General features: G+C 51.9%; 1 protein-coding gene across 2 annotated transcripts in view; it reads left to right on the top strand.

The window, feature by feature from the left end:
- The window catches only part of LOC141189515 (uncharacterized), a 53,351-nt gene extending 26,455 nt beyond the window's left edge, over window positions 1–26,896 (top strand). Inside the window, exons 2-7 of one of the 2 annotated variants that reach the window (XM_073661150.1) lie at window positions 21,532–21,684; window positions 21,797–21,964; window positions 22,048–22,171; window positions 22,290–22,597; window positions 24,825–24,882; window positions 25,597–26,896. In XM_073661150.1, the coding sequence (XP_073517251.1) occupies window positions 21,577–21,684; window positions 21,797–21,964; window positions 22,048–22,171; window positions 22,290–22,597; window positions 24,825–24,882; window positions 25,597–26,636 (1,806 nt within the window). In that variant the 5' untranslated portion in view covers window positions 21,532–21,576 and the 3' untranslated portion in view covers window positions 26,637–26,896. Of the gene's footprint in view, window positions 1–21,531; window positions 21,685–21,796; window positions 21,965–22,047; window positions 22,172–22,289; window positions 22,598–24,821; window positions 24,883–25,596 lie in introns of both variants that reach the window. The other variant, XM_073661149.1, reaches the window with a different exon arrangement.
- Window positions 26,897–27,555: the final 659 nt, after the last annotated feature.

The raw sequence follows: 27,555 nt of genomic DNA, 5'->3' as shown, positions 1-27,555 counted from the left end.
GGGGCATGCTGGAGCTTGTAGTCCTCTCCTGTCTGCAGTATAAGGGGGGGAGGGGATCAGATGATGCTGGGGGCATGCTGGAGCTTGTAGTCCTCTCCTGTCTTCAGTATAAGGGGGGGAGGGGATCAGATGATGTTGGGGGCATGCTGGAGCTTGTAGTCCTCTCCTGTCTGTAGTATAAGGGGGGAGGAGATCAGATGATGTCTGGGACATGCTGGAGCTTGTAGTCCTCTCCTGTCTGCAGTATAAAGGGGAAGGGGATCAGATGATGTCGGGGGCATGCTGGAGCTTGTAGTCCTCTCCTGTCTGCAGTATAAGGGGGGAGGGGATCAGATGATGTTGGGGGCATGCTGGAGCTTGTAGTCCTCTCCTGTCTGCAGTATAAGGGGGAGTAGGTCAGATGATGTTGGGGGCATGCTGGAGCTCGTAGTCCTCTCCTGTCTGTAGTATAAGGGGGGAGGGGATCAGATGATGTCGGGGGCATGCTGGAGCTTGTAGTCCTCTCCTGTCTGTAGTATAAGGGGGGAAGGGATCAGATGATGTCGGAGGCATGCTGGAGCTTGTAGTCCTCTCCTGTCTGTAATATAAGGGGGGAAGGGATCAGATGATGTCGGAGGCATGCTGGAGCTTGTAGTCCTCTCCTGTCTGCAGTATGAGGGGGGGAGGGGATCAGATGATGCTTGGGACATGCTGGAGCTTGTAGTCCTCTCCTGTCTGTAGTATAAGGGGGAGGAGTTCAGATGATGTCGGGAGCATGATGGAGCTTGTAGTCCTCTCCTGTCTGTAGTATAAGGGGGGAGGGGGTCAGATGATGTCGGGGGCATGATGGAGCTTGTAGTCCTCTCCTGTCTGCAGTATAAGGGGGGAGGGGATCAGATGATGTTGGGGCATGCTGGAGCTTGTAGTCCTCTCCTGTCTGCAGTATAAGGGGGGGAGGGGATCAGATGATGTCGGGGGCATGCTGGAGCTTGTAGTCCTCTCCTGTCTGCAGTATAAGGGGGGGAGGGGATCAGATGATGCTTGGGACATGCTGGAGCTTGTAGTCCTCTCCTGTCTGCAGTATAAGGGGGAAGGGGATCAGATGATGTCGGGGGCATGCTGGAGCTTGTAGTCCTCTCCTGTCTGTAGTATAAGGGGGGAGGGGGTCAGATGATGTCGGGGGCATGCTGGAGCTTGTTGTCCTCTCCTGTCTGCAGTATAAGGGGGAGGGGATCAGATGATGTCGGGGGCATGCTGGAGCTTGTAGTCCTCTCCTGTCTGCAGTATAAGGGGGAGGGGGTCAGATGATGTCAGGGACATGCTGGAGCTTGTTGTCCTCTCCTGTCTGCAGTATAAGGGGGAGGGGATCAGATGATGTCGGGGGCATGCTGGAGCTTGTAGTCCTCTCCTGTCTGCAGTATAAGGGGGAGGGGGTCAGATGATGTCAGGGACATGCTGGAGCTTGTAGTCCTCTCCTGTCTGCAGTATAAGGGGGAGGGGGTCAGATTATGTCGGGGGCATGCTGGAGCTTGTAGTCCTCTCCTGTCTGCAGTATAAGGGGGAGGGGATCAAATGATGTATGGGGCATGCTGGAGCTTGTAGTCCTCTCCTGTCTGCAGTATAAGGGGGAGGGGGTCAGATGATGTCGGGGGCATGCTGGAGCTTGTAGTCCTCTCCTGTCTGCAGTATAAGGGGGAGGGGATCAGATGATGTAGGGGGCATGCTGGATCTTGTAGTCCTCTCCTGTCTGCAGTATAAGGGGGGAGGGGGTCAGATGATGTCGGGGGCATGCTGGAGCTTGTAGTCCTCTCCTGTCTGTAGTATAAGGGGAGGAGGGGATCAGATGATGTCGGGGGCATGCTGGAGCTTGTAGTCCTCTCCTGTCTGTAGTATAAGGGGGAGGGGATCAGATGATGTCGGGGGCATGCTGGAGCTTGTAGTCCTCTCCTGTCTGTAGTATAAGGGGGAGGGGATCAGATGATGCTTGGGACATGCTGGAGCTTGTAGTCCTCTCCTGTCTGCAGTATAAGGGGGAGGGGGTCAGATGATGTCGGGGGCATGCTGGAGCTTGTAGTCCTCTCCTGTCTGCAGTATAAGGGGGAGGGGATCAGATGATGTAGGGGGCATGCTGGATCTTGTAGTCCTCTCCTGTCTGCAGTATAAGGGGGGAGGGGGTCAGATGATGTCGGGGGCATGCTGGAGCTTGTAGTCCTCTCCTGTCTGTAGTATAAGGGGAGGAGGGGATCAGATGATGTCGGGGGCATGCTGGAGCTTGTAGTCCTCTCCTGTCTGTAGTATAAGGGGGAGGGGATCAGATGATGTCGGGGGCATGCTGGAGCTTGTAGTCCTCTCCTGTCTGCAGTATAAGGGGGGAGGGGGTCAGATGATGTCGGGGGCATGCTGGAGCTTGTAGTCCTCTCCTGTCTGTAGTATAAGGGGAGGAGGGGATCAGATGATGTCGGGGGCATGCTGGAGCTTGTAGTCCTCTCCTATCTGTAGTATAAGGGGGAGGGGATCAGATGATGTCGGGGGCATGCTGGAGCTTGTAGTCCTCTCCTGTCTGCAGTATAAGGGGGGAGGGGGTCAGATGATGTTGGGGGCATGCTGGAGCTTGTAGTCCTCTCCTGTCTGTAGTATAAGGGGGGAGGGGGTCAGATGATGTCAGGGACATGCTGGAGCTTGTAGTCCTCTCCTGTCTGTAGTATAAGGGGGGAAGTGATGAGATGATGTCGGAGGCATGCTGGAGCTTGTAGTCCTCTCCTGTCTGTAGTATAAGGGGGCAAGGGATCAGATGATGTCGGGGGCATGCTGGAGCTTGTAGTCCTCTCCTGTCTGTAGTATAAGGGGGGAAGGGATGAGATGATGTCGGAGGCATGCTGGAGCTTGTAGTCCTCTCCTGTCTGTAGTATAAGGGGGCAAGGGATCAGATGATGTCGGGGGCATGCTGGAGCTTGTAGTCCTCTCCTGTCTGCAGTATAAGGGGGGAGGGGGTCAGATGATGTCGGGGGCATGCTGGAGCTTGTAGTCCTCTCCTGTCTGTAGTATAAGGGGGGAGGGGGTCAGATGATGTCTGGGGCATGCTGGAGCTTGTAGTCCTCTCATGTCTGCAGTATGAGGGGTGAGGGGGATCAGATGATGTCGGGGGCATGCTGGATCTTGTAGTCCTCTCATGTCTGCAGTATGAGGGGTGAGGGGGATCAGATGATGTCGGGGGCATGCTGGATCTTGTAGTCCTCTCATGTCTGCAGTATAAGAGGGGAGGGGATCAGATGATGTCAAGGGGATGCTGGAGCTTGTAGTCCTCCTGTCTGCAGCATAAGGGGGGATCAGATGATGTCGGGGGCATGCTGGAGCTTGTAGTCCTCTCCTGTCTGCAGTATAAGGGGGGGAGGGGATCAGATGATGTCGGGGACATGCTGGAGCTTGTAGTCCTCTCCTATCTGCAGTATAAGGGGGGAGGGGATCAGATGATGTCGGGGGCATGCTGGAGCTTGTAGCCCTCTACTGTCTCCAGTATAAGGGGGGAGGGGATCAGATTATGTCAGGGGCATGCTGGAGCTTGTAGTCCTCTCCTGTCTGCAGTATAAGGGGGGGAGGGGGTCAGATGATGTCGGGGGCATGCTGGAGCTTGTAGTCCTCTCCTGTCTGCAGTATGAGGAGGGAGGGGATCAGATGATGTCGGGGGCATGCTGGAGCTTGTAGTCCTCTCATGTCTGCAGTATAAGGGGGAAGGGGATCAGATGATGTCGGGGTCATGCTGGAGCTTGTAGTCCTCTCCTGTCTGTAGTATAAGGGGAGGAGGGGATCAGATGATGTCGGGGCATGCTGGAGCTTGTAGTCCTCTCCTGTCTGCAGTATAAGGGGGGAGGAGATCAGATGATGTTGGGGGCATGCTGGAGCTTGTAGTCCTCTCCTGTCTGCAGTATAAGGGGGAGGGGGTCAGATGATGTCGGGGGCATGCTGGAGCTTGTAGTCCTCTCCTGTCTGCAGTATAAGGGGGAGGGGATCAGATGATGTCGGGGGCATGCTGGAGCTTGTAGTCCTCTCCTGTCTGCAGTATAAGGGGGAGGGGGTCAGATGATGTCGGGGGCATGCTGGAGCTTGTAGTCCTCTCCTGTCTGCAGTATAAGGGGGAGGGGGTCAGATGATGTCGGGGGCATGCTGGAGCTTGTAGTCCTCTCCTGTCTGCAGTATAAGGGGGGAGGGGATCAGATGATGCTGGGGGCATGCTGGAGCTTGTAGTCCTCTCCTGTCTGTGGTATAAGGGGGAGGGGGGCAGATGATGTCGGGGGCATGCTGGAGCTTGTAGTCCTCTCCTGTCTGTAGTATAAGGGGGGAGGGGATCAGAAGATGTCGGAGGCATGCTGGAGTTTGTAGTCCTCTCCTGTCTGTAGTATAAGGGGGGAGGGGGTCAGATGATGTCGGGGGCATGCTGGAGCTTGTAGTCCTCTCCTGTCTGCAGTATGAGGGGGGAGGGAGTCAGATGATGTCGGGGGCATGCTGGAGCTTGTAGTCCTCTCCTGTCTGTAGTATAAGGGGGGAAGGGATCAGAAGATGTCGGAGGCATGCTGGAGTTTGTAGTCCTCTCCTGTCTGTAGTATAAGGGGGGAGGGGGTCACATGATGTTGGGGACATGCTGGAGCTTGTAGTCCTCTCCTGTCTGCAGTATAAGGGGGAGGGGGTCAGATGATGTCGGGGGCATGCTGGAGCTTGTAGTCCTCTCCTGTCTGCAGTATAAGGGGGGAGGGGGTCAGATGATGTCGGGGGCATGCTGGAGCTTGTAGTCCTCTCCTTTCTGTAGTATAAGGGGGGAGGGGTCAGATGATGTCGGAGGCATGCTGGAGCTTGTAGTCCTCTCTTGTCTGTAGTATAAGGGGGGAAGGGATCAGATGATGTCGGAGGCATGCTGGAGTTTGTAGTCCTCTCCTGTCTGTAGTATAAGGGGGGAGGGGGTCAGATGATGTCGGGGGCATGCTGGAGCTTGTAGTCCTCTCTGTCTGCAGTATAAGGGGGGAGGGGATCAGATGATGCTGGGGGCATGCTGGAGCTTGTAGTCCTCTCCTGTCTGCAGTATAAGTGGGGGAGGGGATCAGATGATGTCGGGGGCATGCTGGAACTTGTAGTCCTCTCCTGTCTGCAGTATAAGGGGGGGAGGGGATCAGATGATGCTGGGGGCATGCTGGAGCTTGTAGTCCTCTCCTGTCTGCAGTATAAGGGGGGGAGGGGATCAGATGATGTCGGGGGCATGCTGGAGCTTGTAGTCCTCTCCTGTCTGCAGTATAAGGGGGGAGGGGGTCTGATGATGTCGGGGACATGCTGGAGCTTGTAGTCCTCTCCTGTCTGCAGTATAAGGGGGGAGGGGGTCAGATGATGTCGGGGGCATGCTGGAGCTTGTAGTCCTCTCCTGTCTGCAGTATAAGGGGGGAGGGGGTCAGATGATGTCGGGGGCATGCTGGAGCTTGTAGTCCTCTCCTGTCTGCAGTATAAGGGGGGAGGGAGTCAGATGATGTCGGGGGCATGCTGGAGCTTGTAATCGTCTCCTGTCTGTAGTATAAGGGGGGAGGGGATCAGATGATGTCGGGGGCATGCTGGAGCTTGTAGTCCTCTCCTGTCTGCAGTATAAGGGGGGAGGGGATCAGATGATGTCGGGGGCATGCTGGAGTTTGTAGTCCTCTCCTGTCTGCAGTATAAGGGGGGAGGGGATCAGATGATGTCGGGGGCATGCTGGAGCTTGTAGTCCTCTCCTGTCTGCAGTATAAGGGGGGGAGGGGATCACATGATGTCGGGGGCATGCTGGAGCTTGTAGTCCTCTCCTGTCTGCAGTATAAGGGGATCAGATGATGCTGGGGGCATGCTGGAGCTTGTAGTCCTCTCCTGTCTTCAGTATAAGGGGGGGAGGGGATCAGATGATGTCGGAGGCATGCTGGAGCTTGTAGTCCTCTCCTGTCTGCAGTATAAGGGGGAAGGGGATCAGATGATGTCGGGGGCATGCTGGAGCTTGTAGTCCTCTCCTGTCTGCAGTATAAGGGGGAAGGGGATCGGATGATGTCGGGGGCATGCTGGAGCTTGTAGTCCTCTCCTGTCTGTAGTATAAGGGGGGAGGGGATCAGATGATGTCGGGGGCATGCTGGAGCTTGTAGTCCTCTCCTGTCTGCAGTATAAGGGGGAGGGAGTCAGATGATGTCGGGGACATGCTGGAGCTTGTAGTCCTCTCCTGTCTGCAGTATAAGGGGGAGGGGGTCAGATGATGTTGGGGGCATGCTGGAGCTTGTAGTCCTCTCCTGTCTGTAGTATAAGGGGGGAGGGGATCAGATGATGTCGGGGGCATGCTGGAGCTTGTAGTCCTCTCCTGTCTGTAGTATAAGGGGGGAAGGGATCAGATGATGTCGGAGGCATGCTGGAGCTTGTAGTCCTCTCCTGTCTGTAATATAAGGGGGCAAGGGATCAGATGATGTCGGAGGCATGCTGGAGCTTGTAGTCCTCTCCTGTCTGCAGTATGAGGGGGGGAGGGGATCAGATGATGCTTGGGACATGCTGGAGCTTGTAGTCCTCTCCTGTCTGTAGTATAAGGGGGAGGGGATCAGATGATGTCGGGGGCATGCTTGAGCTTGTAGTCCTCTCCTGTCTGTAGTATAAGGGGGGAGGGGGTCAGATGATGTCGGGGGCATGCTGGAGCTTGTAGTCCTCTCCTGTCTGCAGTATGAGGGGGGGAGGGGATCAGATGATGCTTGGGACATGCTGGAGCTTGTAGTCCTCTCCTGTCTGCAGTATAAGGGGGAGGGGATCAGATGATGTCGGGGGCATGCTGGAGCTTGTAGTCCTCTCCTGTCTGCAGTATAAGGGGGAGGGGGTCAGATGATGTCGGGGGCATGCTGGAGCTTGTAGTCCTCTCCTGTCTGCAGTATAAGGGGGAGGGGGTCAGATGATGTCGGGGGCATGCTGGAGCTTGTAGTCGTCTCCTGTCTGCAGTATATGGGGGGAGGGGATCAGATGATGCTGGGGGCATGCTGGAGCTTGTAGTCCTCTCCTGTCTGTGGTATAAGGGGGAGGGGGGCAGATGATGTCGGGGGCATGCTGGAGCTTGTAGTCCTCTCCTGTCTGTAGTATAAGGGGGGAGGGGATCAGAAGATGTCGGAGGCATGCTGGAGTTTGTAGTCCTCTCCTGTCTGTAGTATAAGGGGGGAGGGGGTCAGATGATGTCGGGGGCATGCTGGAGCTTGTAGTCCTCTCCTGTCTGCAGTATGAGGGGGGAGGGAGTCAGATGATGTCGGGGGCATGCTGGAGCTTGTAGTCCTCTCCTGTCTGTAGTATAAGGGGGGAAGGGATCAGAAGATGTCGGAGGCATGCTGGAGTTTGTAGTCCTCTCCTGTCTGTAGTATAAGGGGGGAGGGGGTCACATGATGTTGGGGACATGCTGGAGCTTGTAGTCCTCTCCTGTCTGCAGTATAAGGGGGAGGGGGTCAGATGATGTCGGGGGCATGCTGGAGCTTGTAGTCCTCTCCTGTCTGCAGTATAAGGGGGGAGGGGGTCAGATGATGTCGGGGGCATGCTGGAGCTTGTAGTCCTCTCCTTTCTGTAGTATAAGGGGGGAGGGGTCAGATGATGTCGGAGGCATGCTGGAGCTTGTAGTCCTCTCTTGTCTGTAGTATAAGGGGGGAAGGGATCAGATGATGTCGGAGGCATGCTGGAGTTTGTAGTCCTCTCCTGTCTGTAGTATAAGGGGGGAGGGGGTCAGATGATGTCGGGGGCATGCTGGAGCTTGTAGTCCTCTCTGTCTGCAGTATAAGGGGGGAGGGGATCAGATGATGCTGGGGGCATGCTGGAGCTTGTAGTCCTCTCCTGTCTGCAGTATAAGTGGGGGAGGGGATCAGATGATGTCGGGGGCATGCTGGAACTTGTAGTCCTCTCCTGTCTGCAGTATAAGGGGGGGAGGGGATCAGATGATGCTGGGGGCATGCTGGAGCTTGTAGTCCTCTCCTGTCTGCAGTATAAGGGGGGGAGGGGATCAGATGATGTCGGGGGCATGCTGGAGCTTGTAGTCCTCTCCTGTCTGCAGTATAAGGGGGGAGGGGGTCTGATGATGTCGGGGACATGCTGGAGCTTGTAGTCCTCTCCTGTCTGCAGTATAAGGGGGGAGGGGGTCAGATGATGTCGGGGGCATGCTGGAGCTTGTAGTCCTCTCCTGTCTGCAGTATAAGGGGGGAGGGGGTCAGATGATGTCGGGGGCATGCTGGAGCTTGTAGTCCTCTCCTGTCTGCAGTATAAGGGGGGAGGGAGTCAGATGATGTCGGGGGCATGCTGGAGCTTGTAATCGTCTCCTGTCTGTAGTATAAGGGGGGAGGGGATCAGATGATGTCGGGGGCATGCTGGAGCTTGTAGTCCTCTCCTGTCTGCAGTATAAGGGGGGAGGGGATCAGATGATGTCGGGGGCATGCTGGAGTTTGTAGTCCTCTCCTGTCTGCAGTATAAGGGGGGAGGGGATCAGATGATGTCGGGGGCATGCTGGAGCTTGTAGTCCTCTCCTGTCTGCAGTATAAGGGGGGGAGGGGATCACATGATGTCGGGGGCATGCTGGAGCTTGTAGTCCTCTCCTGTCTGCAGTATAAGGGGATCAGATGATGCTGGGGGCATGCTGGAGCTTGTAGTCCTCTCCTGTCTTCAGTATAAGGGGGGGAGGGGATCAGATGATGTCGGAGGCATGCTGGAGCTTGTAGTCCTCTCCTGTCTGCAGTATAAGGGGGAAGGGGATCAGATGATGTCGGGGGCATGCTGGAGCTTGTAGTCCTCTCCTGTCTGCAGTATAAGGGGGAAGGGGATCGGATGATGTCGGGGGCATGCTGGAGCTTGTAGTCCTCTCCTGTCTGTAGTATAAGGGGGGAGGGGATCAGATGATGTCGGGGGCATGCTGGAGCTTGTAGTCCTCTCCTGTCTGCAGTATAAGGGGGAGGGAGTCAGATGATGTCGGGGACATGCTGGAGCTTGTAGTCCTCTCCTGTCTGCAGTATAAGGGGGAGGGGGTCAGATGATGTTGGGGGCATGCTGGAGCTTGTAGTCCTCTCCTGTCTGTAGTATAAGGGGGGAGGGGATCAGATGATGTCGGGGGCATGCTGGAGCTTGTAGTCCTCTCCTGTCTGTAGTATAAGGGGGGAAGGGATCAGATGATGTCGGAGGCATGCTGGAGCTTGTAGTCCTCTCCTGTCTGTAATATAAGGGGGCAAGGGATCAGATGATGTCGGAGGCATGCTGGAGCTTGTAGTCCTCTCCTGTCTGCAGTATGAGGGGGGGAGGGGATCAGATGATGCTTGGGACATGCTGGAGCTTGTAGTCCTCTCCTGTCTGTAGTATAAGGGGGAGGGGATCAGATGATGTCGGGGGCATGCTTGAGCTTGTAGTCCTCTCCTGTCTGTAGTATAAGGGGGGAGGGGGTCAGATGATGTCGGGGGCATGCTGGAGCTTGTAGTCCTCTCCTGTCTGCAGTATGAGGGGGGGAGGGGATCAGATGATGCTTGGGACATGCTGGAGCTTGTAGTCCTCTCCTGTCTGTAGTATAAGGGGGGAGGGGGTCAGATGATGTCGGGGGCATGCTGGAGCTTGTAGTCCTCTCCTGTCTGCAGTATAAGGGGGGAGGGGATCAGATGATGTCGGGGCATGCTGGAGCTTGTAGTCCTCTCCTGTCTGCAGTATAAGGGGGGGAGGGGATCAGATGATGTCGGGGGCATGCTGGAGCTTGTAGTCCTCTCCTGTCTGCAGTATAAGGGGGAGGGGATCAGATGATGTCGGGGGCATGCTTGAGCTTGTAGTCCCCTCCTGTCTGTAGTATAAGGGGGGAGGGGGTCAGATGATGTCGGGGGCATGCTGGAGCTTGTAGTCCTCTCCTGTCTGCAGTATAAGGGGGGAGGGGATCAGATGATGTCGGGGCATGCTGGAGCTTGTAGTCCTCTCCTGTCTGCAGTATAAGGGGGGGAGGGGATCAGATGATGTCGGGGGCATGCTGGAGCTTGTAGTCCTCTCCTGTCTGCAGTATAAGGGGGAGGGGATCAGATGATGTCGGGGGCATGCTTGAGCTTGTAGTCCTCTCCTGTCTGCAGTATGAGGGGGGGAGGGGATCAGATGATGCTTGGGACATGCTGGAGCTTGTAGTCCTCTCCTGTCTGCAGTATAAGGGGGAAGGGGATCAGATGATGTCGGGGGCATGCTGGAGCTTGTAGTCCTCTCCTGTCTGTAGTATAAGGGGGGAGGGGGTCAGATGATGTCGGGGGCATGCTGGAGCTTGTAGTCCTCTCCTGTCTGTAGTATAAGGGGGGAAGGGATCAGATGATGTCGGAGGCATGCTGGAGTTTGTAGTCCTCTCCTGTCTGTAGTATAAGGGGGGAGGGGATCAGATGATGTCGGGGGCATGCTGGAGCTTGTAGTCCTCTCCTGTCTGCAGTATAAGGGGGGAGGGGATCAGATTATGTCGGGGGCATGCTGGAGCTTGTAGTCCTCTCCTGTCTGCAGTATGAGGGAGGGAGGGGATCAGATGATGTCGGGGGCATGCTGGAGCTTGTAGTCCTCTCCTGTCTGCAGTATAAGGGAGGAGGGGATCAGATGATGTCGGGGGCATGCTGGAGTTTATAGTCCTCTCCTGTCTGCAGTATAAGGGGGGAGGGGGTCAGATGATGTCGGGGGCATGCTGGAGCTTGTAGTCCTCTCCTGTCTGTAGTATAAGGGGGGAGGGGATCAGCTGATGTCGGGGGCATGCTGGAGCTTGTAGTCCTCTCCTGTCTGCAGTATAAGGGGGAGGGGGTCAGATGATGTCGGGGGCATGCTGGAGCTTGTAGTCCTCTCCTGTCTGCAGTATAAGTGGGAGGGGATCAGATGATGTCGGGGGCATGCTGGAGCTTGTAGTCCTCTCCGGTCTGTAGTATAAGGGGGGAGGGGATCAGCTGATGTTGGGGGCATGCTGGAGCTTGTAGTCCTCTCCTGTCTGCAGTATAAGGGGGGAGGGGGTCAGATGATGTCGGGGGCATGCTGGAGCTTGTAGTCTTCTCCTGTCTGCAGTATAAGGGGGAGGGGTTCAGATGATGTCGGGGGCATGCTGGAGCTTGTAGTCCTCTCCTGTCTGCAGTATAAGTGGGAGGGGATCAGATGATGTCGGGGGCATGCTGGAGCTTGTAGTCCTCTCCTGTCTGCAGTATAAGGGGGGGAGGGGATCAGATGATGTCGGGGGCATGCTTGAGCTTGTAGTCCTCTCCTGTCTGCAGTATGAGGGGGGGAGGGGATCAGATGATGCTTGGGACATGCTGGAGCTTGTAGTCCTCTCCTGTCTGCAGTATAAGGGGGAGGGGGTCAGATGATGTCGGGGACATGCTGGAGCTTGTAGTCCTCTCCTGTCTGCAGTATAAGAGGGAGGGGGTCAGATGATGGGGGCATGCTGGAGCTTGTAGTCCTCTCCTGTCTGCAGTATAAGGGGGAGGGGGTCAGATGATGTCGGGGACATGCTGGAGCTTGTAGTCCTCTCCTGTCTGCAGTATAAGGGGGAGGGGATCAGATGATGTAGGGGGCATGCTGGAGCTTGTAGTCCTCTCCTGTCTGCAGTATAAGGGGGAGGGGGTCAGATGATGTCGGGGACATGCTGGAGCTTGTAGTCCTCTCCTGTCTGCAGTATAAGGGGGAGGGGGTCAGATGATGTCGGGGGCATGCTGGAGCTTGTAGTCCTCTCCTGTCTGCAGTATAAGGGGGAGGGGATCAGATGTTGTTGGGGGCATGCTGGAGCTTGTAGTCCTCTCCTGTCTGCAGTATAAGGGGTGAGGGGGTCAGATGATGTCGGGGGCATGCTGGAGCTTGTAGTCCTCTCCTGTCTGTAGTATAAGGGGGGAGGGGGTCAGATGATGTCAGGGGCATGCTGGAGCTTGTAGTCCTCTCCTGTCTGTAGTATAAGGGGGGAAGGGATCAGATGATGTCGGAGGCATGCTGGAGCTTGTAGTCCTCTCCTGTCTGTTGTATAAGGGGGGAGGGGATCAGATGATGTCGGGGGCATGCTGTAGCTTGTAGTCCTCTCCTGTCTGCAGTATAAGGGGGGGAGGGGATCAGATGATGCTGGGGGCATGCTGGAGCTTGTAGTCCTCTCCTGTCTGCAGTATGAGGGAGGAGGGGATCAGATGATGTCGGGGGAATGCTGGAGCTTGTAGTCCTCTCCTGTCTGCAGTATGAGGGAGGAGGGGATCAGATGATTTCGGGGGCATGCTGGAGCTTGTAGTCCTCTCCTGTCTGCAGTATGAGGGAGGGAGGGGATCAGATGATGTCGGGGGCATGCTGGAGCTTGTAGTCCTCTACTGTCTGTAGTATAAGGGGGGAGGGGGTCAGATGATGTCGGGGGCATGCTGGAGCTTGTAGTCCTCTCCTGTCTGTAGTATAAGGGGGGAGGGGGTCAGATGATGTCGGGGGCATGCTGGAGCTTGTAGTCCTCTACTGTCTGTAGTATAAGGGGAGGGGATCAGATGATGTCGGGGGCATGCTGGATCTTGTAGTCCTCTCATGTCTGCAGTATGAGGAGTGAGGGGGATCAAATGATGTCGCGGGCATGCTGGATCTTGTAGTCCTCTCATGTCTGCAGTATAAGAGGGGAGGGGATCAGATGATGTCTGGGGCATGCTGGAGCTTGTAGTCCTCTCCTGTCTGCAGCATAAGGGGGGATCAGATGATGTCGGGGGCATGCTGGAGCTTGTAGTCCTCTCCTGTCTGCAGCATAAGGGGGGGAGGGGATCAGATGATGTCGGGGACATGCTGGAGCTTGTAGTCCTCTCCTATCTGCAGTATAAGGGGGGAGGGGATCAGATGATGTCGGGGGCATGCTGGAGCTTGTAGCCCTCTACTGTCTCCAGTATAAGGGGGGAGGGGATCAGATTATGTCAGGGGCATGCTGGAGCTTGTAGTCCTCTCCTGTCTGCAGTATAAGGGGGGGAGGGGGTCAGATGATGTCGGGGGCATGCTGGAGCTTGTAGTCCTCTCCTGTCTGCAGTATGAGGAGGGAGGGGATCAGATGATGTCGGGGGCATGCTGGGGCTTGTAGTCCTCTCCTGTCTGCAGTATAATGGGGAAGGGGATCAGATGATGTCGGGGGCATGCTGGAGCTTGTAGTCCTCTCCTGTCTGTAGTATAAGGGGGAGGGGATCAGATGATGTCGTGAGCATGCTGGAGCTTGTAGTCCTCTCCTGTCTGCAGTATAAGGGGGAGGGGGTCAGATGATGTCGGGGGCATGCTGGAGCTTGTAGTCCCCTCCTGTCTGCAGTATAAGGGGGAGGGGATCAGATGATGTCGGGGGCATGCTGGAGCTTGTAGTCCTCTCCTGTCTGCAGTATAAGGGGGGAGTGGGTCAGATGATGTCGGGGGCATGCTGGAGCTTGTAGTCCTCTCCTGTCTGCAGTATAAGGGGGGAGGGGGTCAGATGATGTCGGGGGCATGCTGGATCTTGTAGTCCTCTACTGTCTGTAGTATACGGGGGGAGGGGGTCAGATGATGTCGGGGGCATGCTGGAGCTTGTAGTCCTCTCCTGTCTGCAGTATGAGGGGGGAGGGGATCAGATGATGCTTGGGACATGCTGGAGCTTGTAGTCCTCTCCTGTCTGCAGTATAAGGGGGAGGGGGTCAGATGATGTCGGGGGCATGCTGGAGCTTGTAGTGCTCTCCTGTCTGCAGTATAAGGGGGGAGGGGATCAGATGATGTCGGGGGCATGCTGGAGCTTGTAGTCCTGTCCTGTCTGCAGTATAAGGGGGGAGGGGATCAGATGATGTCGGGGGCATGCTGGAGCTTGTAGTCCCCTCCTGTCTGCAGTATAAGGGGGAGGGGATCAGATGATGTCGGGGGTATGCTGGAGCTTGTAGTCCTCTCCTGTCTGCAGTATAAGGGGGGAGGGCGTCAGATGATGTCGGGGGCATGCTGGAGCTTGTAGTCCTCTCCTGTCTGCAGTATAAGGGGGAGGGGGTCAGATGATGTCGGGGGCATGCTGGAGCTTGTAGTCCTCTCCTGTCTGCAGTATAAGGGGGAGGGGGTCAGATGATGTCGGGGGCATGCTGGAGCTTGTAGTCCTCTCCTGTCTGCAGTATAAGGGGGGAGGGGGTCAGATGATGTCGGGGGCATGCTGGAGCTTGTAGTCCTCTCCTGTCTGCAGTATAAGGGGGGAGGGGATCAGATGATGTCGGGGGCATGCTGGAGCTTGTAGTCCTCTCCTGTCTGTAGTATAAGGGGGGAGGGGGTCAGATGATGTCGGGGGCATGCTGGAGCTTGTAGTCCTCTCCTGTCTGCAGTATAAGGGGGAGTGGGTCAGATGATGTCGGGGGCATGCTGGAGCTTGTAGTCCCCTCCTGTCTGCAGTATAAGGGGGAGGGGATCAGATGATGTCGGGGGCATGCTGGAGCTTGTAGTCCTCTCCTGTCTGCAGTATAAGGGGGGAGGGGGTCAGATGATGTCGGGGGCATGCTGGAGCTTGTAGTCCTCTCCTGTCTGCAGTATAAGGGGGGAGGGGGTCAGATGATGTCGGGGGCATGCTGGAGCTTGTAGTCCTCTCCTGTCTGCAGTATAAGGGGGGGAGGGGATCAGATGATGGGGGCATGCTGGAGCTTGTAGTCCTCTCCTGTCTGCAGTATAAGGGGGGGAGGGGATCAGATGATGTCGGGGGCATGCTGGAGCTTGTAGTCCTCTCCTCTCTGCAGTATAAGGGGGGAGGGGATCAGATGATGTCAAGGGCATGCTGGAGCTTGTAGTCCTCTCCTGTCTGCAGCATAAGGGGGGATCAGATGATGTCGGGGGCATGCTGGAGCTTGTAGTCCCCTCCTGTCTGCAGTATAAGGGGGAGGGGATCAGATGATGTCGGGGGCATGCTGGAGCTTGTAGTCCTCTCCTGTCTGCAGTATAAGGGGGGAGGGGGTCAGATGATGTCGGGGGCATGCTGGAGCTTGTAGTCCTCTCCTGTCTGCAGTATAAGGGGGGAGGGGGTCAGATGATGTCGGGGGCATGCTGGAGCTTGTAGTCCTCTCCTGTCTGCAGTATAAGGGGGGAGGGGGTCAGATGATGTCGGGGGCATGCTGGAGCTTGTAGTCCTCTCCTGTCTGCAGTATAAGGGGGGAGGGGATCAGATGATGTCGGGGGCATGCTGGAGCTTGTAGTCCTCTCCTGTCTGCAGTATAAGGGGGGAGGGGGTCAGATGATGTCGGGGGCATGCTGGAGCTTGTAGTCCTCTCCTGTCTGCAGTATAAGGGGGGAGGGGGTCAGATGATGTCGGGGGCATGCTGGAGCTTGTAGTCCTCTCCTGTCTGCAGTGTAAGGGGGGGAGGGGATCAGATGATGGGGGCATGCTGGAGCTTGTAGTCCTCTCCTGTCTGCAGTATAAGGGGGGGAGGGGATCAGATGATGTCGGGGGCATGCTGGAGCTTGTAGTCCTCTCCTCTCTGCAGTATAAGGGGGGAGGGGATCAGATGATGTCAAGGGCATGCTGGAGCTTGTAGTCCTCTCCTGTCTGCAGCATAAGGGGGGATCAGATGATGTCGGGGGCATGCTGGAGCTTGTAGTCCTCTCCTGTCTGCAGTATAAGGGGGGAAGGGATCCGATGATGTCGGGGGCATGCTGGAGCTTGTAGTCCTCTCCTGTCTGCAGTATAAGGGGAGGAGGGGATCAGATGATGTCGGGGGCATGCTGGATCTTGTAGTCCTCTCCTGTCTGTAGCATGAGGAAGGAGGGGATCAGATGATGTCGGGGGCATGCTGGAGCTTGTAGTCCTCTCCTGTCTGCAGTATGAGGGGGGAGGGGGTCAGATGATGTCGGGGGCATGCTGGAGCTTGTAGTCCTCTCCTGTCTGCAGTATGAGGGGTTAGGGGGTCAGATGATGTTGGGGGGCATGCTGGAGCTTGTAGTCCTCTCCTGTCTGCAGTATAAGGGGGAGGGGATCTGATGATATTAGGGGGTGCATGCTGGACCTCATTATACGTGGACAGTAAATGTGAAGCAGCGGGCAGGAGATCAGCAGCATCCAGGTCTGGGCCGCCGTCCTCTCGCGCTATGATTTAGTTCCTGTATCTGTGTATTAGATGGCCGCCTCCTCCTCCTCCAGGGACGGTGGTGGCCGGACTCCTCACACAATACTCGGTGTCCCTAACGTCTGGACACACCGAAATTCTCACTAACTATAATTTTGCAAAGCGCATCGACCTTTACATCACAAATGATGGAAATCATATTGAAGAAGTTATTTAATAACTTCATAAAATGTTGTTAATAAATGTCATTTATTGAAAATCTGTATTTTTGCCTGTGTGTCAAGACTTTAGGGACGCCCTGTAGGAGCAATATCCAGTGGTGGCTCCTGAGCTCACAGACATGGGCCATTGTGCAGCAGGCCGGGGCTGACTGGCGGCAGATCGTCTCTATCCTCACCGCTGCCTTCACTCCTCATGCTTACACTTTGCCTTCTGCATTCTGATTGGCAGAGCTGCAGACAGAAGACACTGCTTGACCAATCATTGCTGTGTCCAATCCTTTGTCCCTCCCTCTCTAACTTGTAGCCTATCAGAGTTTAGCTCCCTTGGAGTGCCCCGCCCCTCTGCAAGAAAAATGACGGATTTCTTAGAAAGTCTGGCAGAAGAGGGGATAATAAATAAGAAAAACTTTCCAATTTGCCCCTAACTGGAGTCCGGCGGCCGTTGCGATCGCAGAGGTCGCACATAGCTAAGGTCGGCCATGCCAGCACTGCACGCACAGGGCCTGAGGGCGACAAGTCCTGCCATGTGCTCGGCCCCTCCAGCAGCTGCTCCTCTGGAGGCTCTTTGCGGAGTGTGAAAAGATGCTTCCAGTCTGCACTTAGGACCTGTGCACATTAAGTATTTGGTGCAGAAATTTCTGCATCTCTTGGCAGGAGAAATGCAGTGGCAAAAAAACGGTCATCTTCGCTACGTTTCTTTACTTGTGTTTTTGGGTCCGATTTTTTTTTTTTTTTCCCCCCGCTGATTAGTTCGAGTGAAATCGTCAGCAAAAACGCTGCAAGAATTGACGAGATGTAGATTTAACTTAAAAATAAGCACCGTGTGCACGAGACCTCTGGACTCTCATTCGCTTTGCTGGCTCTAGGAAACCATTTAGGTTATGTGACAAATCACTGAAAACACGCAGCAAAAACGCAACGTGTGCACACAGTCTAAAGGTAATTATGTTGTGTTTTTTACAATGCTCCGAGAACATCCGGAAGGTTTCGGGAAAAAGGGAAGCCGGAGGAGCCGGCAAATCCTCTTTGCACCAACTAAGCGACCATGTTCTTGACTAGTGCCTCGACTACTGCAACCTCCTGCTCTGTGGCCTCCCTTCTAACACTCTCGCACCCCTCCAATCCATCCTAAACTCTGCTGCTCGACTAATCCACCTGCCCCCCGCTATTCCCCAGCCTCCCCCCTCTGTCAATCCCTTCACTGGCTCCCCATTACCCAGAGACTCCAGTTCAAAACCCTAACCCTGACATACAAAGCCATCCACAACCTGTCTCCCCCATACATCTGTGATCTAGTCTCCCGGTACATACCTGCACGCAGCCTCCGATCCTCACATGATCTCCTTCTCTACTCCCCTCTTATCTCCTCCTCCCACAATCACATACAAGATTTCTCCCGTGCTTCCCCCCTACTCTGGAACTCTCTACCCCAACATATCAGACTCTCGTCGACCGTGGAAACCTTCAAAAGGAACCTGAAGACCCACCTCTTCCGACAAGCCTACAACCTGCAGTAACCATCGCTCCACCATACCGCTGCACGACCAGCTCTACCCCCACCTATTGTATCCTCACCCATCCCTCGTAGATTGTGAGCCCTCGCGGGCAGGGTCCTCGCTCCACCATACCGCTGCACGACCAGCTCTACCCTCACCTACGGTATCCTCACCCATCCCTTGTAGATTGTGAGCCCTCGCGGGCAGGGTCCTCGCTCCACCATACCGCTGCACGACCAGCTCTACCCTCACCTACTGTATCCTCACCCATCCCTTGTAGATTGTGAGCCCTCGCGGGCAGGGTCCTCGCTCCACCATACCGCTGCACGACCAGCTCTACCCTCACCTACTGTATCCTCACCCATCCCTTGTAGACTGTGAGCCCTCGCGGGCAGGGTCCTCGCTCCACCATACCGCTGCATGACCAGCTCTACCCTCACCTACTGTATCCTCACCCATCCCTTGTAGACTGTGAGCCCTCGCGGGCAGGGTCCTCGCTCCACAATACAGCTGCACGACCAGCTCTACCCTCACCTACTGTATCCTCACCCATCCCTTGTAGACTGTGAGCCCTCGCGGGCAGGGTCCTCGCTCCACCATACCGCTGCATGACCAGCTCTACCCTCACCTACTGTATCCTCACCCATCCCTTGTAGATTGTGAGCCCTCGCGGGCAGGGTCCTCGCTCCACCATACCGCTGCACGACCAGCTCTACCCTCACCTACTGTATCCTCACCCATCCCCTGTAGACTGTGAGCCCTCGCGGGCAGGGTCCTCGCTCCATCATACCGCTGCACGACCAGCTCTACCCTCACCTACTGTATCCTCACCCATCCCTTGTAGACTGTGAGCCCTCGCGGGCAGGGTCCTCGCTCCACCATACCGCTGCACGACCAGCCCTACCCTCACCTACTGTATCCTCACCCATCCCCTGTAGATTGTGAGCCCTCGCGGGCAGGGTCCTCGCTCCACCATACCGCTGCATGACCAGCTCTACCCTCACCTACTGTATCCGCACCCATCCCTTGTAGTCTGTGAGCCCTCGTGGGCAGGGTCCTCGCTCCACCACACCGCTGCACAACCAGCTCTACCCCCACCTGCTGTATCCTCAACCATCCCTTGTAGATTGTGAGCCCTCGCGGGCAGGGTCCTCGCTCCACCACATTACTGCTTGACCAGCTCTACCCTCACCTACTGTATCCTCACCCATCCCCTGTAGACTGTGAGCCCTCGCGGGCAGGGTCCTCGCTCCACCATACCGCTGCATGACCAGCTCTTCCCTCACCTACTGTATCCTCACCCATCCCCTGTAGACTGTGAGCCCTCGCGGGCAGGGTCCTCGCTCCACCATACCGCTGCATGACCAGCTCTACCCTCATCTACTGTATCCTCACCCATCCCCTGTAGACTGTGAGCCCTCGCGGGCAGGGTCCTCGCTCCACCATACCGCTGCATGACCAGCTCTACCCTCACCTACTGTATCCTCACCCATCCCTTGTAGACTGTGAGCCCTCGCGGGCAGGGTCCTCGCTCCACCATACCGCTGCACGACCAGCTCTACCCTCACGTACTGTATCCTCACCCATCCCTTGTAGACTGTGAGCCCTCGCGGGCAGGGTCCTCGCTCCACCATACCGCTGCACGACCAGCTCTACCCCCACCTACTGTATCCTCACCCATCCCCTGTAGATTGTGAGCCCTCGCGGGCAGGGTCCTCGCTCTACCATACCACTGCACGACCAGCTCTACCGTCACCTACTGTATCCTCACCCATCCCTTATAGACTGTGAGCCCTCGCGGGCAGGGTCCTCGTTCCTCCTGGACCAGTCGCTGTCACATTGTGTTCAAGATTATTGTAATTGTTCTTGTATGTATACCCCTTTTTCACATGTAAAGTGCCATGGAATAAATGGCGCTATAATAATAAATAATAATAATGTTCTAAAGGTTTCCAGCGTCCGGCAGGATGCTCGGTCATTGAGCTTGTCACTTGGTGTGATCCCTATAGAGGAGCTCGGTTACCAGTGACAATTTCCAACATTTTCCAGGATCACAAGTCTAAAAGTGTTTACATGTAACGGTGATGACCTGATTAGTGGGAGAACTATTCTGGGGAAAACAACGCCCCCTCCACCAGTATCCCACTTATTAAGATGTTACAACCAACGTTAAAAAATTATGTTTGCAATATACAGTAATCCTTTAGAAAATAAAAAATGTCTTGTTAAGTAGGGTAATTTCCCTAGGAATAAATACATTGGGGGACCTGACCTTGCTGGATATTACCTTTAACCCCTTCATGACCTTGCGATTTTCCGTTTTACACTTTCATTTTTTCCTCCTCTTATTCCAAGAGCTATAACTTTTTTTTATTTTTCCATTGCGATCCTACAAGTCACAATCAACCCTTTAACGAGTCGTGCAATATGACTTAGGATAAAAGCCAAATCAGAATCACAATTTGCAGACACGGTGTTTCGGGCTGTTGCCCCTCATCAGCGCAAAGTATGAGAACGAATTTGGCTGGGTGAGAAGGTCTGGACTGAGGTCTAAGGGGTAACGTTTCTCCTTGTGGAGAGTGACATACCGGCTCTGGCATGCCAAAGTAAGGAGGCTTATTCGCCATGAAATGACTTGTAGGATTGGTGCTTCCAATAGGTGGCGCTAAAGAGTTCCCCTCCTCTTTTTCTCTGAAGAGGCAATTTGCATATTAAATTTCCCAGAGGAGCATTGCATGGCGAATAAGCCTCCTTATCAAAAATTTGTAAGACAGAATTTTTTTTATTGTGTTGCCATTTTCTGAGACCCATTATGTTTTCATTTTTCAGGATCTGGCGCTGGGCGAGGGCTTATTATTTGCGCCTGAGCTAAGGTTTTTACTGAGAGCATTTTGGGGGTAGATACGATGCGTTGATCGCCTCTGATTGCATTTTATTGCAATGTTGCGGAGTGAAAAAAACGTAATTCTGGCATTTTGATTATTATCTTTCGTTACGCAGTTTGCCAATTGTATTAATTTATTTTACGTTTTGATAGATCGAACTTTTACGAATGCCGCGATACCAAATATGTGGGTTTATTTTTTTTTATGGGAAAAAAAGGGGGATGATTTGAACTTTAAGGTTTTTTTATTTTATTCATATTTAGGGTCTTCAATAGTCCTCTTAGGGGACTTAGAACTGTGATCGTCTGATCGCTTGTGCTATACATAGCAAGACATCAGCACTGCTATGTATAGCAGAAATCACAATCTCCTACGAACACCGACCACGGACCGGCATTTGCAGTGGTATCGTAATATCAGGCATGGCTGTCATAACAACCCATCACGTGAAGGGCGCGCCAATGAAAGGGATGAATGATGCTTTTTCGGCCGGCGCGTATTAAATCCCACTGTCAGAGATTGACAGGGGGATTGAACTGGTTAACAGCCGCGGACTGAGCACTGCTCCACCAAGATGCGGGCTCGGCGTTTGAGCCCACATCAAACGTAGGGATACGACCTTTGACATAAATGTACTTCAAAGGTCAAGAAGGGGTTAAAGACATATGAGTAGTCCCTGGCAAAAGAAGAGTTGGGGTCCCAGGTAAGAGCATTAAAGGACACAAACAAAGAGCAGGCGAGACAAGGAGGTCGTTTGTAAACTGGAGACACAAAATATTCAGTTGATAAAGAATAAGGAGATCCAGGAGGCGACCAACTTTAATGATATCAATGGACAAAAGTCTGTGACCGGAGGGAATAGTGAACTGTGTCAAGAGGACAGGTCTAAGGAACCCAAAAGATATTCTTCCATTAATTCTTGATCTTCTGTTTTTTTCAGGTTCCCTTTAGGGTAAAGAGGAGCTAAAGTTTTATTTGATAGAAGATGAGCCTTTCCATCAATGATCTCACGAAGATGGAGCAGGATAGAGACCACATGGCTGCTCGGATATTAGACCTCACCCTGGAGATAATCTACTGGATCACTGGAGAGGTGAGAGCTTCACATCACATCACTCTGATCTCTAGGAATAAAGCAGAGAAATGACGGGAAAGGTGAAGGATCCTTAGAATAGATGTAGTGATCGGCATCTCCCCATACACAGGATCACACAGTAGTGAAGAGGTCGTCTGGGGAGTGTGTGACCCCCCGTGTGTCAGGAGGGCGGAGCAGGACCCCGAGTGACATCACCGAGCCTCCACCTCATTCACTGATACATGAGCAGAAGATCCTAGAACTGACCCACAGGATCACTGAGCTGCTGAGCGGAGAGGTGAGCGCTGCCGGGAATGCTGGGACATTATATAATAACGCCGGGGGAGGGGTCTGCTAATGACGGGTCATTGTGTGTGTCAGGTTCCTATAAGGTGTCAGGACGTCACCGTCTATTTCTCCATGGAGGAGTGGGAGTATATAGAAGGACACAAGGATCTGTACAAGGACGTCATGATGGAGGATCACCAGCCCCTCACATCTCCGGGTAAGAGGAGACCGTCCTGATTATAGAGGAGAGGCCGGGTCTGAGGTCACCTAGACTCCCCCATCATCTGATCATCACATGTAGACGATGTATTCAGTCCTGTGTATATTTCCTATAGATGGGTCCAGTCCGAGAAATCCACCAGAGAGAAGTCCCAGTCCTCTATATTCCCAGGATCGTCCAGAGGAGAAGCAGAATGTCCCCCTGGATCATCAGGTAGATGGAGCTGAGATTTCTGGAAATCCACCGGAGATAAGTCCCAGTCCTCTATATTCCCAGGATCCTCCAGAGGAGAAGCTGAATGTCCTCCTGGATCATCAGGTAGATGGAGCTGAGATTTCTGGAAATCCACCGGAGAGAAGTCCCAGTCCTCTATATTCCCAGGATCCTCCAGAGGAGAAGCTGAATGTCCTCCTGGATCATCAGGTAGATGGAGCTGAGATTTCTTGAATCTCTCTCTTTCTCTCTTCAAAAAAAAATAAAATATATATATATATATTAGTACAGACCAAAAGTTTGGACACACCTTCTCATTTAAAGATTTTTCTGTATTTTCATGGCTATGAAAATTGTACATTCACACTGAAGGCATCAAAACTATGAATTACCACATGTGGAATTATATACTTAACAAAAAAGTGTGAAATAACTGAAAATATGTCTTATATTCTAGGTTCTTCAAAGTAGCCACCTTTTGCTTTGATGACTGCTTTACACACTCTTGGCGTTCTCTTGATGAGCTTCAAGAGGTAGTCACCGGAAATGGTCTTCACTTCACAGGTGTGCCCTGTCAGGTCTAATAAGTGGGATTTTTTGCCTTATAAATGGGGTTGGGACCATCAGTTGTTTTGTGCAGAAGTTTGGTGGATACACAGCTGATAGTCCTACTGAATAGACTGTTAGCTGCTTTTTTCTTGCCATAATACAAATTATAAGGAAATAAAAACGAGTGGCCATCATTACTTTAAGAAATGAAGGTCAGTCAGTCCGAAAAATTGGGCAAACTTTGAAAGTGTCCCCAAGTGCAGTTGCAAAAACCATCAAGCGCTACAAAGAAGCTGGCTCACATGAGGACCGCCCCAGGAAAGGAAGACCAAGAGTCACCTCTGCTTCTGAGGATAAGTTTATCCGAGTCACCAGCCTCAGAAATCGCAGGTTACAGCAGCTCAGATTAGAGACCAGGTCAATGCCACACAGAGTTCTAGCAGCAGACACATCTCTACAACAACTGTTAAGAGGAGACTTTGTGCAGCAGGCCTTCATGGTAAAATAGCTGCTAGGAAACCACTGCTAAGGACAGGCAACAAGCAGAAGAGACTTGTTTGGGCTAAAGAACACAAGGAATGGACAATAGAGCAGTAGAAATCTGTGCTTTGGTCTGAGGAGTCCAAATTTGAGATCTTTGGTTCCAACCACCGTGTCTTTGTGCGACACAGAAAAGGTGAACGGATGGACTCTACATGCCTGGTTCCCACCGTGAAGCATGGAGGAGGAGGTGTGATGGTGTGGGGGGGCTTTGCTGGTGACACTGTTGGGGATTTATTCAAAACTGAAGGCAAACTGAACCAGCATGGCTACCACAGCATCTTGCAGCGGCATGCTATTCCATCCGGTTTGCGTTTAGTTGGACCATCATTTATTTTTCAACAGGACATTGACCCCAAACACACCTCCAGGCTGTGTAAGGGCTATTTGACCAAGAAGGAGAGTGATGGGGTGCTACGCCAGATGACCTGGCCTCCACAGTCACCAGACCTGAACCCAATCGAGATGGTTTGAGGTGAGCTGGACCGCAGAGTGAAGGCAAAAGGGCCAACAAGTGCTAAGCATCTCTGGGAACTCCTTCAAGATTGTTGGAAGACCATTTCCGGTGACTACCTCTTGAAGCTCATCAAGAGAATGCCAAGAGTGTGCAAAGCAGTCATCAAAGCAAAAGGTGGCTACTGTGAAGAACCTAGAATATAAGACATATTTTCAGTTGTTTCACACTTTTATCTTAAGTATATAATTCCACATGTGGTAATTCATAGTTTTGATGCCTTCAGTGTGAATGTACAATTCTCATAGTCATGAAAATACAGAAAAATCTTTAAATGAGAAGGTGTGTCCAAACTTTTGTCTGTACCGTATATAGCAGAGGGGAGTGGCCAACACTGAACAGGTTGGAGAGCTCCAGGGCATCAACTGAACTGATTACCCCTTGTGCTGCCAGCAAGGGAAAAACTTGCACTGTTTAACTTCGGCCAATCCATTTATTAGGAAATGTTTCATCAAGATACTCGCGGACCACTCTTGAATAATGTGGAGGGGCCCCATCTTGTTGGAAATAAAGGTCATTTGAATTAGGCTGTTGCTGTAACTGGTGAGGATAAATGTACAGTTCTGTCGTGTCGATGGAAATATCTGCACAATGCCAGTCAGCTGCTTCTAATTCTATTAATGAACACCACTGTCTACTCAAGATCATTTCATGCAGGAAAATTAGAGATAGATTTACGTTGATATGTAAAACATTTGGTGGAATGTTGATCCAGTCTGATCACCACATGAAGAGCTCATTCTTTTATGTCATATTGTTTTTTCATCTTCACCTTATATAAGATAAACTGCGGTTCGTCTTTTTTGTCTCATGTCTAATGTGGGATCTTAGCAGGAAGGTCACGGTGACACAACAAATGGACTTGAAGAACCCTTATCCGAGTCGGTGAATGGTAAGAGCCTTTCAGAAATCTTGATTTTTTTGTTCCATTGTTTTGTTTTCTGTATTTTTCTTAATGGGAAATGGGGGTGAATATTAATTTGAACACCCTTAGATGTGGTCTCAGTTACTAGTGAGGTAACTCAGGGTCAGTATTGGGGCTTCCACTTATTAGCGGGATAATATTAGCCGCGGGACTTGAGCATGGTTATAAGGACAGTGTTGGTAATGTAGCTATGCTTATGAAAGGCATTAGATACTATGCAACATTAAAGTTTGGAGAATGATGGAACTGGTAGAAAATACGTGGAATTATCGTAAGTTTTAGAACTGGCTGAATAATAGAAAACAGAAGGTGGTTATGAATAGACAGCATTGTGTCCCCAAACTTTTCTGTGTTCATTAATCACCTTGTAGAAGACTTACAGAATTGTAATATTCGTATCTGAAACTGTTCATTATCACTATTGTATTTTATTACATTTTTTACTTATGTGCTTAGATAATAATAATCTTTATTTATATAGCGCCAACATATTCCGCAGCGCTTTACAATGAGGTTGTTCGAGCACCAATGCTAAAAATGACTTGCATGCTTACAGGACATATAATGTAAAATGTTCAACTCTGATCTGTTGACTGTATTTTGATATATTTCCTGCTTGTGTAGATATTTCACATAAAAAATATAAAATATCATCCAATTGGACTATAATTTTTTTTTCAGGTGAAGAGTGGATGAGCGGCTCCCATGGACATCTCCTCTTATCTCCCCATTATGAAGCTGATGACAATCAATTACAGACTGGCAAAAGCAGCTCTGGACATAGACTTGATAATAGTTTGACATGTTCAGAATGTGGGAAATATTTTAAAAATAAATTGAATCTTACCACGCACAAGAGGATTCACAAGGATGAGAGGCCATTTTCATGTTCTGAGTGTGGGAAGCGTTTTAATAGGAAATCAATTCTTGCACATCAGAGAATTCACACAGGAGAGAAGCCGTATCCCTGTTCAGAATGTGATAAACATTTTAGTGAGAAATCACATCTTTTGAAACATATAAAAACTCACACAGGAGAGAAGCCGTATTCATGTTCAGAATGTGGGAAATGTTTAAACATTAAATCAATTGTTGTTGAATATCTGAACACTCACACAGGAGAGAAACCATTTCTATGTCTTGAATGTGGGAAATGTTTTACTCAGAAATCAAGTCTTGCTACACATGAGAGAATCCACACAGGGGAGAAACCGTACTCCTGTTCAGAATGTGGAAAATGTTTTAGGGTTAAAAGTCATCTTGGGAGACATCAGAGAAGTCACACAGGGGAGAAGCCATTTTCATGTTCAGAATGTAAGAAATGTTTTAGTCAGAAATCCCATCTTATGGAGCATCTAAAAACTCACACAGGGGAGAAGCCATTTTCATGTTCAGAATGTGGGAAATGTTTTACCCAGAAGTCAGATCTTGTTGCACATAGAAGAATTCACACAGGGGAGAAGCCGTATTCATGTTCTGAGTGTGAGAAGTGTTTTAGTCACAGATCAAATCTTATGGAACATTTAAAAAGTCACACGGGGGAGAAGCCATTTTCGTGCTCAGAATGTGGGAAATGTTTCAACCATAAAATCAGTCTTCTTGAACATCTGAGAACGCACACAGGGGAGAAGCCATTTTCATGCCCAGAATGTGGGAAATATTTCAACCGTAAATCCGTTCTTGCTAAACATCGGAAGTCACACAAAGGAAAAGACATATAATGTTATCATTGTAGGGCTTGTTTCCTCGGGATGCCTCCTAGTGTGTAACGTAACTACTATGTAGAAAACCATTACTGCTTCCTCAGCAATGTTTAGCTTGATCTCCGTGATGGCTGGTGTGCGTTATTCACCTAAATCCTCATCTATAGCTAAACTGGACCAGAAAATTCTTGTATCGGGAATATCTGGGGTTTACTTGAGCACAACGAGAACAATTTGTTTCAGAATTTGTGCAAGAAATAAAATATAGTTCTCATTAACTATGGGACTCAGTGGTGGCGTGATCTTTATGACACATGACTTTAATGACATTTGACAATATCTATTTAAATTAAATCGATTCTACTAGACTACAAAACCGATAGATGCCCACCGGTCAGCTAACACTCAATACCCCGCTGATCAGCTGATTGAAGGGACCATAGATGTTCCAATGAGTTCTTCATCCCTTTCAATATTTTCCAGACACAGCTCAATGTAAAAGTGTCTTCAGAGCGGGATGAGACTCTTTTGTTGTTGGGTGGAAAAGGGGGGGGGTTTTGCCTCTCTGTTGCGGAGATATCAGCAATCAAAGTATGGGCACATGATGAGTTAACTTTTTTCTATGTTGAAATGGGTGTTGTCCTGGAAATATTGCAAATCTTCCTTCTCCCCTGTCATAGATATTAAGAAAATGTCGCTCTCCCCAAGCCCCTTTTCATCCCCCTCCCCTATAGTATTTGTCACAGGAGAAAAGCTGACGATCTAAACAGCTGTCTGTATGCAAATTAGCACACACATGAGAAGTGGCTAACAGGCAGCTGCTAGCCCAAAGAGGTGGCAAACCCAATTAGCATGTGAGTGTGTTTTCCAGTGACACAGGCTTGCCATGAATCTACACCTGGGTGAGGAGGACACATCTCGTTAAGTTCAAACACTG

Source organism: Phyllobates terribilis, unplaced genomic scaffold (genome assembly GCF_046119375.1).
Source record: "Phyllobates terribilis strain yellow unplaced genomic scaffold, ASM4611937v1 Scaffold_2__4_contigs__length_985480577, whole genome shotgun sequence".
Classification (NCBI taxonomy): domain Eukaryota; kingdom Metazoa; phylum Chordata; class Amphibia; order Anura; family Dendrobatidae; genus Phyllobates; species Phyllobates terribilis.
The sequence above is the reverse complement of the archived record's forward strand: the minus strand, read 5'-3'. Positions and strand labels throughout refer to the sequence as shown.